This window comes from Vulpes lagopus, chromosome 12 (genome assembly GCF_018345385.1).
Source record: "Vulpes lagopus strain Blue_001 chromosome 12, ASM1834538v1, whole genome shotgun sequence".
Classification (NCBI taxonomy): Eukaryota; Metazoa; Chordata; class Mammalia; order Carnivora; family Canidae; genus Vulpes; species Vulpes lagopus.
In genome coordinates this window covers 15,298,175-15,313,665 of record NC_054835.1, presented here as the reverse complement: position 1 = coordinate 15,313,665, position 15,491 = coordinate 15,298,175, and the positions used below count along the sequence as shown (strand labels likewise).

General features: G+C 54.4%; 1 protein-coding gene across 1 annotated transcript in view; it reads right to left on the bottom strand.

Annotated features, from left to right (window-relative positions):
* The window catches only part of RTN4RL1 (reticulon 4 receptor like 1), a 71,769-nt gene extending 59,495 nt beyond the window's left edge, over nt 1-12,274 (bottom strand). Inside the window, exon 1 of the mRNA XM_041726944.1 lies at nt 11,744-12,274. Within this exon, the coding sequence (XP_041582878.1) occupies nt 11,744-11,756 (13 nt within the window). The 5' untranslated portion in view covers nt 11,757-12,274. The remainder of the gene's footprint in view (nt 1-11,743) is intronic.
* Between the last annotated feature and the right edge of the window lie 3,217 nt (nt 12,275-15,491).

Genomic DNA, 15,491 nt, shown 5'->3' with positions numbered 1-15,491 from the left:
TCCAGTTAATTGTTCATGGTCTATTTCCCCCCACTAGAATGCAAGCTCCATAAGAACAGGGGACTTGGTTTTTATTCATTGCTTCATCCTTAGTGCCACGCCAGCAGTAGGCAGGCACTCGATAGTTGTTAAATGTTTGTCAAATGGAGAGACACCTCCCATCCTCCTCTTGGCTGACAGAATAAAAGGCAGCCAGCTCATCTATGGATAGACAATTCATAGGTGGCTGTGATCTACAACATAGAAAAACATGGCTGGCTCGCCTGAGGTCTTCCTTCTGGAAAATAAGGCTGGGGTACAAAGAATGTCAGGCAATTAGCAGTGGAGGAGGCGAAAAGCCACCTTGAAGAGCAAGCAGCTCCGAGTGACCATAGTGGTACAAGGTGACAAGTCATGGACAGTGGGGCAGAAGCAGGGGCTGCTGGGTCAGGTGGAAGGAGAGGTGCCACAGAAACATGGCTACTTCCTAGAGCTGCTCCCTTTCCTGGAAGGCTTCTGGAGGCCCAGTCACTCATCTCACAATAATCCCCCATTTCCAATGAGCTACCCAGAATCCCTGCAATCAGATTTATCCATTGAAGGCAGAAATAGCAGCTCACAAGGGGTGGCGGGCCAATTACAGGAAGATAAGAGCCACACCTACCTCCAGGGAGCCCCAGGGCCAACTGCCCTCCCACAGTTTGGAGGCACAATGTCCCCCTTGGCTGGTGCGTTCTCCTAAGTGTGGTCCTGTGAACTACTCTGGCCTCTCTCCCTCTGCTCAGAGATTCTGTTTCAACTGCAGGCTTGGGGCCTGGGCAACAACCCAGGAGCCCACCCCCCTCCCTGAAAGGAGAGGAAGCAGTTTGAAGTAACAAGTCATTTTCATGGACTGGAGAGAAGACAAAACAGATAGTCTCCTCACCCCAGGACCACCTGAGCTTGGCTGATCTCCTCATGTTCAGGCCAGTCTCAGGCAAACATTTCAGATCTCTGAAGCCCAGAGTGTCCACAAGAGGTTTTTATTTGCCACGGAATCAATAGTGCAAAGTTTGTCCCATAAAAATCTGCCAAGGACACCTTAAACTTTTCAGAGTAAGAGTGCTATTTCTTTGCCCAACACAGCTCTCGTCCTGCTAGACATCCTCTGTGGTCCAGCTGGCCTGTCTTTCTGTGCCTCCTGGCTTCCTGGGTCCACAGAGGCACAGAGCTGGGTTACGGTGAGGCAGCAGCAGCCCTGGGCCCTGGATGAGCCACGTAGCCTCTCTGAACCTCAGTGTCCTCATCTGTAACTTGGGCCAATAAGACCGGACTTTTCTGGAATATCTGTGTGGCTCAGCGGTTGAGCATCTGCCTTTGTTCAGGGTGTGATCCCGCCTGGGGTCCTGGGATGGAGTACCACATCAGGTTCCCCATGGGAAGCCTGCTTCTCCCTCTGCCTGTGTCTTTGCCTCTCTCTGTGTCTCTCATGAATAAATAAATAGAATCTTAAAAAAAAAAAAAAAAAAAAAAAGACTGGCCTTTTCTGCCTTTAATGAAGCACTGCATGGGAAAGCTGTAAGACTCGAAAAAAAAAAAAAGTATGTTCTCTTGGTTCCTAGTACTAAAGCCCCAGCCCCAGAGGCAGCCAGGTAGTGTATTGAGAATGCTCCTGCCAAAGGCTCCTGCCTCAGGGCCTTTGCACTTGTTCCCAGGGCCTGCAGAGCTCTTCCCAAGTAGAAGCAGCTCAACAGCTACAAGAGATCCCCTTTGTACTTTACTTAGCCTCTGTTCTTTTCTTCTTCTTTCTTTCCTTTTTTTAAAGCCCTAGGCTATCATGGTTTGATTTTTCTTATGGTTGCAAAACAATTCAATTAAAAAAAATGGTGGGGGAGGGGCAGAGGGAGAGAATCCTAAGCAGACTCCGTCCTGAGAATGGAGTCTGACATGGGCTCCATCTCATGACCCTGAAATCATGACCTGAGCAGAAACCAAGAGTCAGACACTCAACCAACAGCTACAAAGGCACCCCACAGAACTATTTAAAAATGAGGTTTTGGTACTACGTTTTTTGGGTTCCAAAACTAGTGATTGTGATTGTGTATGATCATTGAGTCAGCATTTCTAATCAATTCATAAAGACATGACATTATTGATTCAACACTACCCAATGTCACTACGTGCTATATTTTATTTTGTGCAGGATGCTGTTTTGATTGGGTCCTGGTAGTTAATTTGTTGTTGTTGTTGTTGTTGTTTAAAGATTAATTTATTTATTCATGAGAGACAGAGATACAGGCAGAGGGAAAAGCAGGCTCCCCGCAGAAAGCCTGATATGGGACTCGATCCTGGAATCTGGGATCATGCGCTGAGCCAAAGTCAGACGCTCAACCACTGAGCCACCCAGGTGTCCCCTGGTAGTTAATTTGATGAGTACATAGTACTCAGAGAATCTGGGCAGGGAAACCGGAAGAGATCCTGTCATTGGCCCCCACCTCCACCCCACCCTCAGGATGAGGGGAGAGAGCTCTTTTGAACCTGGAGCTCCTCCACTGGCAGGAAATGTGTAGCAGATGCTGTGGAGGCCTGCCTATCCCTTGCTTTCACCATTTTAGCACACACCAGCCTGACTTCCAACTGGCAGAACCTGCATTTCTTTGCCTGAGGGCTTTTTCTAGCAGTGGAGCTGGCTTTGCTCACCCACAGAGCAGGCCAAAAGTGGGAGGGGGGGGAATTAATCCCTACACCAGGAACAACACTCAGCCAATGATGGATAGGAGCTGTGTATAAATACCCCTGCTCCCTCCCTTCAGGGAGATAACTTAGAGGTGCATGTCCTAAACTGTACCCCCAAGTTCCCTAGGGGGGATTAAGTTCTCTTGCCCACAGTGTTCATTTGCTCAACCACGGGCCCCTTATTGGCTTCTTTCCTTCTCTGTCTCACTTCCCGACTCACCTACTGGCATTTTCTAGGATGCCTCCCAAATATATGCTTGAATCCTTATTTCAGGCTGCACTTCTGAGAAAATCTTTGGAGGATGATGGAGGGGCAGGAGAACTCATGGCAATTCACCATTGGTTTAGCCCCACTGGAAGCAAGAGGGTGGGGAAGCTCATTCTTGATGCTGGACAGGCCAACCTCCTGGGACAGAGAGCAGATCTGGAGGGATAGGGGGCAGACAGTAACCAGTCTCCTCCTGGAACCTACCTTCCAGTGTGGAGGGTAGAGGATATAAAAGTAATTGCAATAACATAGGCTGAATACAGACCGGGAAGCCACAGGATATTATGGGACATCCAGCTGGGAAGTCTGGACCACCCCTTGAAGAAAAAGAAATCTCCACAGGTGTTTTAAGCAGGGGAAGGGATGAGAGCAGGTGGCATTGTAGAATATAGCCACAGAGCAAAACCTGGATTGAGTGAAGGCAATAGCGGTGGCAGGTTGCTGCCCATAAGGTCAGGGAGAAGGCAGTCGGGCTAGGGTGGAGGCAGGGAGGGGAAAGGGCTCTCTCTGAGATGGAATAACAGGGAGGGGTGGGGTGAGAGGGTTCATGATGGATACAGTTCTTGAGGAGAGGGGGCCTGGGAGGTTGATGGTACCAGACATCATGATGGGGGGAAATGGGGAAGGAGTTTCAGACCCGCTGAGTAGGAGGGGCCTGCATGGGCTGCCAGCAGAGGCAGTGGGAGTGGGGCACAGGGGTTGGGGGATGGGGGGATGGAAGGCCCTGGATGTCACAAGCAAAACCTCCATGGAGAAGGAGATGTGGGAGCTGGGGGCATGTCAAAACTCCCCAGGGGTGAGCAAAGGGTGAGACAGCAGCACCCAAGGCGATGCTTGCAGAGGTGCCATGTTTGAGGATGGCAAGAAGTGGTGGAGCTGGCAAAGAAGGCTGCGATGGAGCAGCCTGCTCTGTGGGCAAGCAAATTAGGAGAAAGACCAGGGGAGCTGCCATCAGGGAAGCCAAGGGGAAACTATGGCCAACAGTCAAATGCCACCAGAAGGTCAGATGAGGAAGACGGGTGGTAGGGTCAGCGTCAAGCCTGAGTGGTGACAGTCGAGTGACAGAGGACACAGCCTGAAGTCTGGGTTGAGAAGTGAGGTGGGAGGTGAGGGCTAGGAGATGCCAAGTGTAGACAGCTCCCCTCAGAGAGCTAGGTGGTCACAAGGGGTCCAGAAGGAGCTGTGGGAGACTCCTCAGTCTCTACATTGGAGTGGCTGTTAGGGTGTCAGTGAGGTCAGGGTTAGAGGCCCCTCTCCTCAGCTCTGACCAGGGCCACTGATGCTATCTGTTTTATATTCTGGGCTCTGACAGTGGGTATTATTTGAAAAAAACCTGCTCTATTTCTGAAAAACATTTCAAAAGCCATCAACCTAGTCATATTACCGATGGAGAAACTGAGGTCTGGAGAGGAGGAGGGAACATACCCCAGAGTCAGCCACAGGGATGGAACCTAACACAGGCCCGGGACTCCAACTTTGGTATTTTTTCTACAACCCCATGGCCTCTAGGAAGAAAAAGCCATGGCCAAGCCAGAGCCAGGGTCACACAGAGCCACGGTTAGAGGCAGAGCCTGGTGGCCAGTGAAAACAGAGACAGACAGGAGAGTAAACACAAAAGGGTGTGCTGCAGGCAGCTCACGCCAAGGAGGTGGCCCGCAGTGCAGAACAGCGCCGCCTTCCCCCACGTCGGGCCTGCCCGGGCTGCCCCGCACTGGCCATGGAGTGACCTCGAGGGCCCTACTGCCCCCTAGGCCGGCTGGCCCACTGCTCGGCACGCTCCTTCCTTCTCCCTGCCTGCTCAGGCAAGCCCATGAATAGAACATGAAAGGCAAAATCTTCTAAAAGAAAAAGCAGCTCCCTGGTAGGAGTCGCCCCACTAAATGTCAAATACAGAACAAGGCTTTCTGCCTTGTGTGCTTCTCACTAATGGAGGCACCTTAGCCTCCATATCCCCATCATCCAATTTCCCTATAAATAAATCATTGTAAGAAAAATGCCAATTTTCCCCCTAGGGCTTCATGAATCTCTCTATATAACCATATGTAAAGGCCCCCTTCACTATGGGTTGGCACAGATGCCCAGAGAGAGATGGCAAACTCTGCTTGGGCAATTTTAGAGGCAGAAACCAACCCTCACACCACCTCAGTGGGCTGAGAGTTGGAAGCCCAGCTTTTCTCCTGACTTGGGAAGACTTCGGCGCAATTTCCCGTACACCCACCCTGACTACACTGCCATGGCCCTCTGGTATCAGCCCAGGAAGCTGCCAAGAGGCCCATCTCCAGGGTCTTCTGTGGCCTGTCCCCGAGAAGACATACAGTGTGCCCCACCCCACTGGGGAGCCACACACCAGCTCCCCAAGCTCAGTTCCCGCCATGCGGTGCAGAGCCCTGGCCAGCTCACTCCTGGAGGCCCTCCACGGACTAGCTCGTCAGCCCAATGATGGCACCAATGCCGTGCTAGAGGTGCCCACGCGGGCTCCAGGACCCGCGTGGGTTGGGTGCATGCACCAAGATTCTCTGCCTCAACTCATCATCTTTCTTTTCCAAACCACAGGGGAAACTGGCCTCTGGAATTCAACCATGGCTGGAAAAGGGGCAAGGAGAAGTCCGCTCTGGACAGCTCTGAGCTCTGCAGTTACATTCCAGCTAACAGACTAGGGCCGGGCCCTAGGAACACCATCCCAGGAGTGAAGGAGAACTCCAGAAGTGGGGGGCAGGTACAGGTGGAATGACCTGCTTCAACCAGCCTGTCAGCTACCATCCCCATGGGCCATATCCTGGGGCTGTTACTTCCCATACAAGCACCAGCCAGTCTGAGTGTGGCTGCGTTAACAAGTCCACCAGGTTAGCCAGGAAGAACAACACATGGGGAAGGCCCAGCTCCCAAATAAATGGTGTTCCAGCCTTTCTCAAGGGCATGAAAGCAGGCAGGACGGTACTGGCCCACTATGCCATCTCTATAATGAAGACACTGCAGCAGGAAGCGGGAGGGAGTGGGTGAGGGTGTGACTGCCCAGACACAAAGAAGGGTAGGGAAGGAGAGGACAGGTGAGACCCTGGCTCAGAGTCCTGGGGCCCCAGATCTCAGCCAGAGACACTCCTGGAGGTACACCAGAAGGGGAGCACATGGGAACTACCAGGGAGTTCTATAACAAGATACACAAATGATTCATCAGTGCCCAGCACCCTGCAAAACAAATGTCATGTAAATTCAAGGCAGATGGGCATGTGAGATAATGGAGCTTAGGGGTTAAGAGATCAAGGGAAAGAGCATGGGGGCAAATGGATCTGGTATTGCATTGTGACTCAACAATGTGCCAGCTGAGTGACCCAGGGCAAGGCACTTCATTTGTCTGTGCCTCAGTTTCCATATCTGTAGAGCAGGGACCAGTACAGACTGACCTCAGAGGGTGATTGTGGAGATTACATGGCATAAAGCATGGAGTACACTTAGCTTGGCCCATTAGTAATTAATTGTAAGCAGTTATTGCCAGTGCATGGACAGGGACTGGCACAAGTGGATCCTTGCTACCCCTGTCTCCAGCTAGCATGTATACCTCCTCCTGGAGGGGTCAACCAGGCATGCTCTGAGACCTGAGATGGTTCAGCTTTGCCCTAGTGATGGACACCAAGTCATTGTGCCTCCTCTCCCCAGTTCAAAGGCATCCAAGGAGGTCCCTGCTCTGGGCCCCCTCCTCTAGGAGCTCATGTCTCCCTAGGTTTTGTCCCAGGCCTTGAGGAAGCTCTCACCCCAAAGTCTCTACCCCACTCCTCTTTCTGACTCGCTTCTACTCAGGGTGGCCTGGCCAGCGCACCCTGAGAAAGGGCTGCTTCCGGCATTCTGCGCGGAGGTCCTGCCTTCTGCTGTCCCTGGAGGCTCTGTTCCCGTTTCGCCAGCTATTTTGCTTCCTTGGCCATCTGTTCCCTCCCTGTCATCTCCTCTCTGCTTTAACCTTAACCACTACTTTGCTGCAGATGGTACCAAACAGATCTGTTCTTGACATCCTTCACGATGCCTGCCCCCTCCTTCTCATCTCCAGCAAGTGAACTTCTCTGTCCTTTTTCAGGCTGTGATTCCAAAGTTTGGAGCTGGATTCACCCCACAAACCTCAGTCCTCAGTTTCATTTGCTGTCAACTCTGCCACACAGGTCAGAAGACAGACACCCCCCTTTCCCCTGTCTTTTCCTCTTCCTAATGAGACTTCCTCTATTCAAACTTGGCCAAGAACTTCTCCTGGCATCAAGTCCACTGTCTGCTCCAGCTATCTACTTGGTGTTCACAAATAGTGCCTTTGAACCCTCCAGAGGGCTCAGGATCAGTGGCCTGAGACAGAGATCAGAAACTCCAGGATACCTTCCTGAGGTGCAGGAGCCAGGGTGCCCATGCTGGGAGTTTGCATCCTGAACAGTTTTTCTGTAGAAAATGGGCCTAGGTGGTGCAGCGAGGACTTGGTCATGCATTTGCATGACAGGAATTGAACCAAAACACATTTGCTATGTGATCTGAGTTCACGAGGGAAACGGTGCACAGCTCTCCTTGCTTTTCTTCTGGCTACTGGTGAGAAAATGCAGGCACGAGCTTTATTTAGCCACTCACTTTGCCTCTCTTCTTCTATTCGTATGTCTTGGGCTTCCCCTAAAATTTCTCCTTTTGGCTTCTCTTTTCTGGCATAAGGACCAGGAGCTTTGAGGAAAGAAGCAGCCCAGAGGCTCCCAATGAAAGAAACCATTTCAGTGACACTGGTTCCAACAGGCTGCATTCCCTGGGTGGGATACAGTGAGGCTAGGAAGACTCATTTCGTTTCTGCACCAGGATTTGGGATAAAAAAGCCTCACAACTCAACCCTTCCGAGCAAGGCTCTTAGATTTCCCCTTTACACACCTCCTCTGCAGCAGAAAGAAGAGTGCCTTTGGCTATCCATGGCATATTCCTCCCTTCTCTTCTCTTGCTAGAGCTAAAGAGGACCATGAGGCACGTACCTCCAAGAAATGGAGCCTACTGACACCGGGCCACCTGGATACTCTCAGGTCACCTAGGGAACCTCTGAATTCAAATCAACCAAGCACTGACAACCCCACGGTCCCTTCCTCCCTCTGCCTCTCCTTCTTCACACAAAGGAGACCCAATCCAGCCACCAGGCCAGCCCATCTGCCTATGGAAACCAAAAGAACAAAATGATTCTTACTGGATTGCAGGCCTTAATCTAGCTCTTGCTGAATTATTCAAAGATGGCATTAACTTATAAATGAGTGTGTTTGACTGATTTTGTGGTTGATATACAGATAAATTCTAATGAAAGACAGCTACAAGATTTTAAATTATTAATTAGACTGCCACTTAACAAAGCCTATTTGGCACTCTATTTCCTTGCTTAACAAGACAAAAACTTTAAGGATAGGTTCTGTATTAGCCCAGAGGCTGTTGATTTGCATTCTGTTTTTATAGCTCTAAAAATGAAAACCATAGATCCTGACCTTAAGCAGGCCACTTCTGGCAATGCAAAACCCCCAACAAGCTGTCCTTTCTTCCTGGATGGTGCTGGGTGGCTCTGGGCCTGGCTTGCCCTGTCTGCCTCTCATTTCTGACCAGAGGCTTGCTTTTTATATCCCTGGTTCTGCCAGGGTAGGCCAGGAGATAGAAAAGAGGGCAGACAGCTGCTGAAGCCTTCAACTACCAGCACTGGCAGCAGCAGGATCCACTGACAACTCAGGCTGTTCTGGTTCACAGAGGTGTGGCCGTGGCCACTAGAATCCTTTCACTAAGAGAAACAAGGTAGCACCCTCAATTCCTAAAACGTCCTGCCAGGAGAAAGCACCCAGCTTGCTATAATAAGACAACCAGAAATCAGAGCAATGACCCTTATGATCCAATGCCTATACCCACCTTCTTCCTCTGGGGCTTCAGACTACTGAGCCTCCTAACTCTGCAAAGTACTACTCCATCATCAAGACCATGAGCCTAACCCTTCTACAGAAAAGTAAGAGGGTTTTTCTCTTCCATCCTACCCTCAGAATCTAGGGATGGTTGCTCTTTGCTTTTTTTATTATTTTTTAAAGATTTTATTTATTTATTTATGGAGACACACGGTGGGGGGTGGGGGCAAGGAGAGGCGGAGGGAGAAGCAGGCCCCATGCAGGGAGCCCGTCATGGGACTCTATCCTGGGTCTCCAGGATCACACCCCAGGATGCAGGCGGCGCCAAACCGCTGCACCACCGGGGCTGCCCGCTCTTTGCTTTTTTAAATCCCTTTCCAAATAGAGATTATGAAACTCCCTCAGGTCCAGGACCCTATGCAGGGCTCTGCAGCTGATAGGCAGGGAAATGGCAACAACTGTCTGAACTTACCCTATCACATTTTTGCTTGGAGCTTTGGGGAATAATTCAAGCAACAGAAACTTCAATGGCCACCTCCCTTGGCATTAGCCTCAGGCATACCTTTGGCTTTGAGCACACACCTAGAATCCATCCACACAGAGAATCCCAGTGTCCTGTATATGTGTATCAAAGAAACAAGTCCTAGGGACCAGGACCAGGGGCTGAGAGAGAAGACTGCCCAGCAAAAGACCAGAATTATAGTCCTTTGCCCACACAATGTCCCAGCATCAGGCTGCAGGGCCACTGGAGCTGAGCCTCGCCCAGCAAATGGGCTTTTTTGCTGTTTTCCTCTAGCCATCCAAGTGGAAACCTCTTTGATGGTAGAACTGGTCTCACCAACCAAGCCATGCAGGAAGGGAAAAATAGCCTAAGTGGTGAATACATGACTGCCAAGCGTCCAGTGACCACCTCTGAAACAGAGCAAGTGAGCCTCCTCCACCTGGAGAGGCCCCCAGAATGCACTGGGCTCATCCTGGGTTGGGTTTCTGGTAGCAAGGATGGGGGAGAAAGGCTCCTGGAGGCTGCTCAAGCCACCCTGGGTACCTAAGCCAAGTAAATAAAGTACATAGGCTGCGTTGTGGTTCATTTTTAACTATAAACTGCCCAAAGACAAAAGACCAAAAAGAAAATGAGATGTCAGTTCCCCTCTATTATCTCCATCACAGACCCAGTAACCCCAACATGGTGGTCTCTTAAAACTGCCTAGGAAACCTTACTCACCAGGGCAAGTGTACACACTCCAGGTCCAAACTTCTCAGGCCTGGACCTCTACTCAGTTCTGTAAAAAATCACCCTCTGTGTGCAGAAACTGACCAGCACCGCTAGCTGCTGAAACGACTTTAAAGTCCCTTTCTGCAGGGAAAAGGGACTCGAGTGTATCAGTGAAGAGGTTTCTCTGACCGGCCGCAGAGACTTTTCCCACACCACAGAAAGAGGCAGGAAGCGTTTCCCCCGCACTGCCCCAACCCTCGAGGAGGACACAAGTCACACACAAGTTTGTGACTATTGACACGATGGGGCAACCGAGGCTTCCCGGGAGTAGGCCTGAGCATGCCAGGACCACCACATAGCCCTTACTGCTTCCAGTGAAGGTGTGGTTTCTTCACCCACCCGCCCCACCTGCTTGTGGGGTCTCCTCCACAACCCCCACAGCTGCTCCGCCCCGCCTATCTTGGGGCTACAGGGACTACGCTTCCCATTCCTCCGCCATCTCCCCCTGCCCGTTTTCTCCTTCCCCATCCTACTGTGAGGTCAGAATCCTGTGCTTACGACACCTCGGTCTGTTGCCATGGAAACAGGGGCGGATTAAGGCAGGAGCGCGGAGCGCAGGGATCAGGCCCCTCAACTACCTGAGCTCCCGCCTCTGCTAGCTCCCGCCTCTGCCAGCTCCCGTAGGGCCCGGGCAGCCAGACGCTGCCGCCGCGGCTCGCCGTCCACCCGGCCCGGCCCAGAGACGGCAGGGTCCCGACCGAGCGCCGCAGCTCGCCCAGACCTGGGAGGGGAGGGAGGCAGACGCAGAGGCCGGGGCAGCGGGAGACCGGGCTTGCGGGCTCACGGCGTGGTCACCTGCCCTCCCTGGGCCCTGGGGACAGCTCCCCGCGCGGCAGCCACGTGGGGGCGCGGCGGGACTTCCCCAGCACCCGCGCCAACTTTGCAACGCTCTTCAGTGAGCCGGGCTGCGGCGGGGAGGGGGGGTTGTGGTTAGGTTGTCGCGGGGCCAGCTCTCTCCAAGTTGAGCCTGGCACCTGCCCGGCACACAGCCGGTACGGCCCCCACCTTCCCATCTCTGCTTCAGGCATAAGGAAAGTTTGAAGAGCCGGACATCAGGCGCTAGCCACCTCCCCTGGGCTGCTGCGTGCCCAGAGCCCGTCCCTGAGGACCTAGGCAGGACTGCAGGGAAGGTGCCCGCGTCCTGGCCCCGCCTGAGAAGCGAGGGCGCGCAGAGAGCGCCCCGGCCGCGCGGCGACTGACCGCTGGCCGCCCTGGAGCGCGGGCTGCACCCGGCCCCGCCAAAGCGGCAGAACTGGCAGCATGTGCCCGCGCTGGAGATGGAGCCGGCAATTGCAAAACTTTGTAATGGCAAAGCAAAGGTCCCAAAAGGCCGGCTCCCCTGCCATCATGGGTAGCTCACGGTGGTCTCGAAATGACCTCGCCGAGCCAGATCCCTAGGCCTGGCCGTTCGATCCATGGTGCAAATCCCGTGTCTCGCAACCGGCCACCGACAGGGGCCGAGCTCCAGCAGCAAACCCTCCGCAGGTGTGTCCCCGCAAAGCCCGCCAGCCCGCCCGCCCGCGGCTGCTTCCCCGGCCAGGAGCTCCGGCGCCAGGATCTCTCGGGTGGCTCCGAGGCTCGAGGCTCTGCCGCGTGCGCGCTCAACTCCAACTTGCCCCTTCGGCTCCAACTCACCTTTGCGAAGCATGTTGGCCGCGGGGCCGCCACTCCGAGGTCGGCCTAGGCGCGCTCCCTCCCGGAGTCGGGATTCAAATCCTTGGGCGCCGGCTGCAGCTAATCCGAGCGCGTCGAGGCGGGGGCAAGCCGGGGATCCGCTTGTGCCCGGCAGCCTGGCCCCTCAGGGGCATGGTGAGCCCCAGCCCTGCGCCCAGGGCACCGGCGCCCACTAGCAACCGCGGAGCTGCCTGGCAGCCGGGCGCGCTCGCTCAGCCCCGGGACAATCCGCTTGCTCCGCGGAGCCGGCGGCCTGCTTCTGCAGCCCCGAGCTCTTTGCAGGCGGTTTTGAGGGGGGACGCCGCCCCCCGGCCACCCGGCCGCCGGGCAGCGGCCCCCTCCTCTCCGCCCCCTCGGGCCGCCGCTGCCGCGGCTGCTGCAAAAGGGCGCTCGCACGCACCGCCGAGCTCCGGGGAAAGCGCCCGGCGCGCGTTTGCAGGACCCAGCGATCCGCGGAGCGGGGCGCCTCCCTTCCTCCCCCAACCCCCCGGCTTCCCCCACCTTTCCTCCTCCCTCCCTCGCTGGCTCGCTAGCTCCCTCCCTCTCGCTCCGCTCCCCGCCCCCGCTCACGGAGCGCCTCCCATACAAAATTTATGAAAGTGCTCTCAGCTCGCGGTGTCGAGCGCCGTCCTATTCCCAGGGCAGCGGCGCTCAGCCGCGCGGCGCCGCCTCCCAAGGTGTTTTCGCTTCGCCCGCCCCCGGGGACGATCCTCGGCCCGCTTCGGGCCAAGTACCTGCCCCAACCCCGGCCGGCCGTCGGGCCACTCGAAAGCCCCTCCCGGGCCCCGCGGGCTTCCTGGAGCTCGCACCCGCAGCCCAACCCCCGCCCGCTCGCCCTTCGCGGCTGGAGGTCAGAGAGGCAGCTGGAAGCGTGAGCTCTGCCCAACGGCTGGGACCAGAGGACTGCCGCCCAGAGACCCCGATCACAAGTCTGCACCCCTGCCTATATCCTCTCTAGCCGGCTCTGCGTCCTTCTCGGAGGCTCGACGGCTCCTCCCTGCCCAGGACAGCTCCGGCAAACCCAGCAGCCTCGCAGCCCGCGTCCCAGGACACTGTTCCTTTGGAAGGGGGGGGTGGTGGTGTGGCGGGCACCCAGGCTGGTCTAGTCCTTGCAGCAAGCATTTCAAGAAGGCCCAGTTGCAGATCCTAGAGAAAGGGAAGGATCAATGTGGGGCTTAAGGTGGGCTATCCCCGCCTGGGGGGGAGGGATCTCTGATCCCCTTCAGTCTACACAGACCCCAGCTGGGGCTTCCTGGAAAATGGAAGAGGCATCGACTAGAAAGTGGTCCCGAAGGGGGCTAGTTGGGCTGAAAAGAGAAGGTTCAGGCAGGCGAGATCCTGGGTGGAGGGGGCACCCCCTACTGGCCTGGGATAAGAGGGGTCCTGGGAAAGGAAAAACAGTGGGCTAAGTCACTCGTTCAACACAACATTTATTGAGGGTCAATTGTGTACAGCGTTACTATTCCTCAGGATTCAGCCTGCCATTCTGGAGTTTACAGTTAATACCGACCAAATGATAAAAATCCAGATGAGACAGTGCATGGAAGAAAAGCAAGCAGGGTACAGTACAGAGCTGACACGAGGGGGTCAGGGAGCACTGCAGGTGACATTAAGAGAGCTAATTGGAGGGCAACAATGAGTTGCAATTCCCTGGAGAAAAACTTGGTATGATAGGAAGGTTCAGAAGAAGGCCAATATCATTCCTTCACTCATACATGCATTCAATGACACTGATCCTCTGGGTTTCGGCTAACCACATAGGCATGTAACTACAGACACTTAGGGCATAGTTGGGGAAAAAGACCCACAAGCCATCTTAGAATGTGACAGGAGATACAAAGTGTCAAAGGGAACTTGGCCAGCTCTGTAAGGGGGTGAAGGACAATCATAGGAAGCCTTCACCAAAGAGAAGCCATTTAGGTTGGGTCTTGAGGGCTGAGTTCATCAGTCTGAGAAGGAAAAGGGGCATTCCAGGGAGGAGAGAAGGTGCACATGCTTGAAGGAGAAAAAGTAACCTTGTTCTGAAGATCATCAAAATTGGTCCATCTCGGGATGGAACTGAAGGTGAGGCATTCTTTCTCTTAGCTGGGACCAGCTGCAGGTCTGGACTGGCCCCACACCCTGCCTGAAGGCTGCCAGGCAGACATTAAAGCTAGTCTTGATGGCACTGCAGAGGCTTTCCAAGAGTGAACTGAGGCCCAGGGAAGCTGAAAAACTTGCTCGATGTCACAAAGCAGATCAGTGCCAAACTGTAGGCCTGAATCAGGGTATGCTAATCCTACTTCCAACTCCCTGAGCTACCACCCCATGAACCCCCAGCCCCACAAACTCCAGCATCTTAAAGTTGGCTGGGGCTGAGCGTGAGTGTGAGAAGCAGAGTTATTTCAGGCTTTAGGAGGGCTGGGTGCTGCTTTGGAGTCCAGCCAGAGGGTGGGGGTGACTATAGGCGGGTGTTGTGGTATAATGTGGGGGTGCACTGTGCCCGCCTTCTTGTCAGGCAGTAATTACTCAGACTGCTGAGTAACTCAGGCAGGGAGACCCCCCACAAACAGATGGAGGTGTTCTTGGCCCAAGTTGAATGGCAGCCCCCGAAGTCCTTCACTGCATAACTTGGGGGACCTGCTCACATCTGCGCTTGATGTCTAGTTCCCCTAGACATCACCTGGTTTCCCATGGGTGCCAGGGCAGCGCATTCAGCACTAGAGGCTGCAGGGCAATGCTATAAGAGGATGAAGGCCTTCAATCATCAACAGGCCCCACCTCTGCCTAGGGAAAGGCCCTAAGGGGTTGTGCCTGCTAGGGAGAAGCCACTACTCTGCTGAAGTCAGTCTCCCTCTCCCCCAAGTCACAGCCATAGTCAGAGTTATAACTGTCCATAGGCTGGGCTTTAGTGTCCCGAAGGGGGAAGGGCTGGACTAGGGGATCTCTGGAACGGGGATCTTGCACCCCAGGGGTCCACGGAACCTGCCAGAAATGGGAAGTCCAGGCTGGGCTCTTATCAAGGTAAGAGGGGTGTTCTTGGAACCCATATTGGCCACAGTCCCATCCAAAGTTATGACTGTCCTAAGAGTATGGGTCAGTGGCCTGAGGGGCAGAGCACTGACCCCTTCTGATCCTCCCCTTGGCTGCTCACTCTCAGCCAGCCCATACATTCCTCCTCTCTGGGCAGCCTCCCAGGCAGTCCTGTCCCCAGCTGCTTGTTTTTCACTTCTCTGTGCACCTTAATTAGGAGTTTCCAGGCAAGGAGGGCCTCGAGGGGAGCCCCAGGCCACAGAGCTACCTTAAAGGGCCAGCTGTGCTCACATCACCACCACAGAGAGAGAAGATTGTGCCAGAGGGCTAGATGGGCAAACAGCCCTGGGGGACCATTGCTGTCTGGGGCAGACCTTGCTAAGGGCCAGTCCTTCAGGTACGCTGCTCTTACAAAGGTCAAGGCTGTCTCGCTGGCTGTTATGCCTTCTCTTTGGGATACCAGGAGCCAGGGCCTGATCAAGAGAAAGGCTATCTAGGCCTGAGGGGGAGCCTAGGTGATTGGGATCCTTGGACTGCCCACTCCACCCCCCAACCCCAGGAAAGCACCCTCAGGCTTGGGGCCTTCCCTTGGTAGCAGTTTTTCACTGGGGAACCTTTGGCATCAGCACTGTTGATTCTCAAGGTAGAGGGCTCTGGAGCTTCGAAAATCTACCCCAGGACTCAGCCTGGAGCTGGG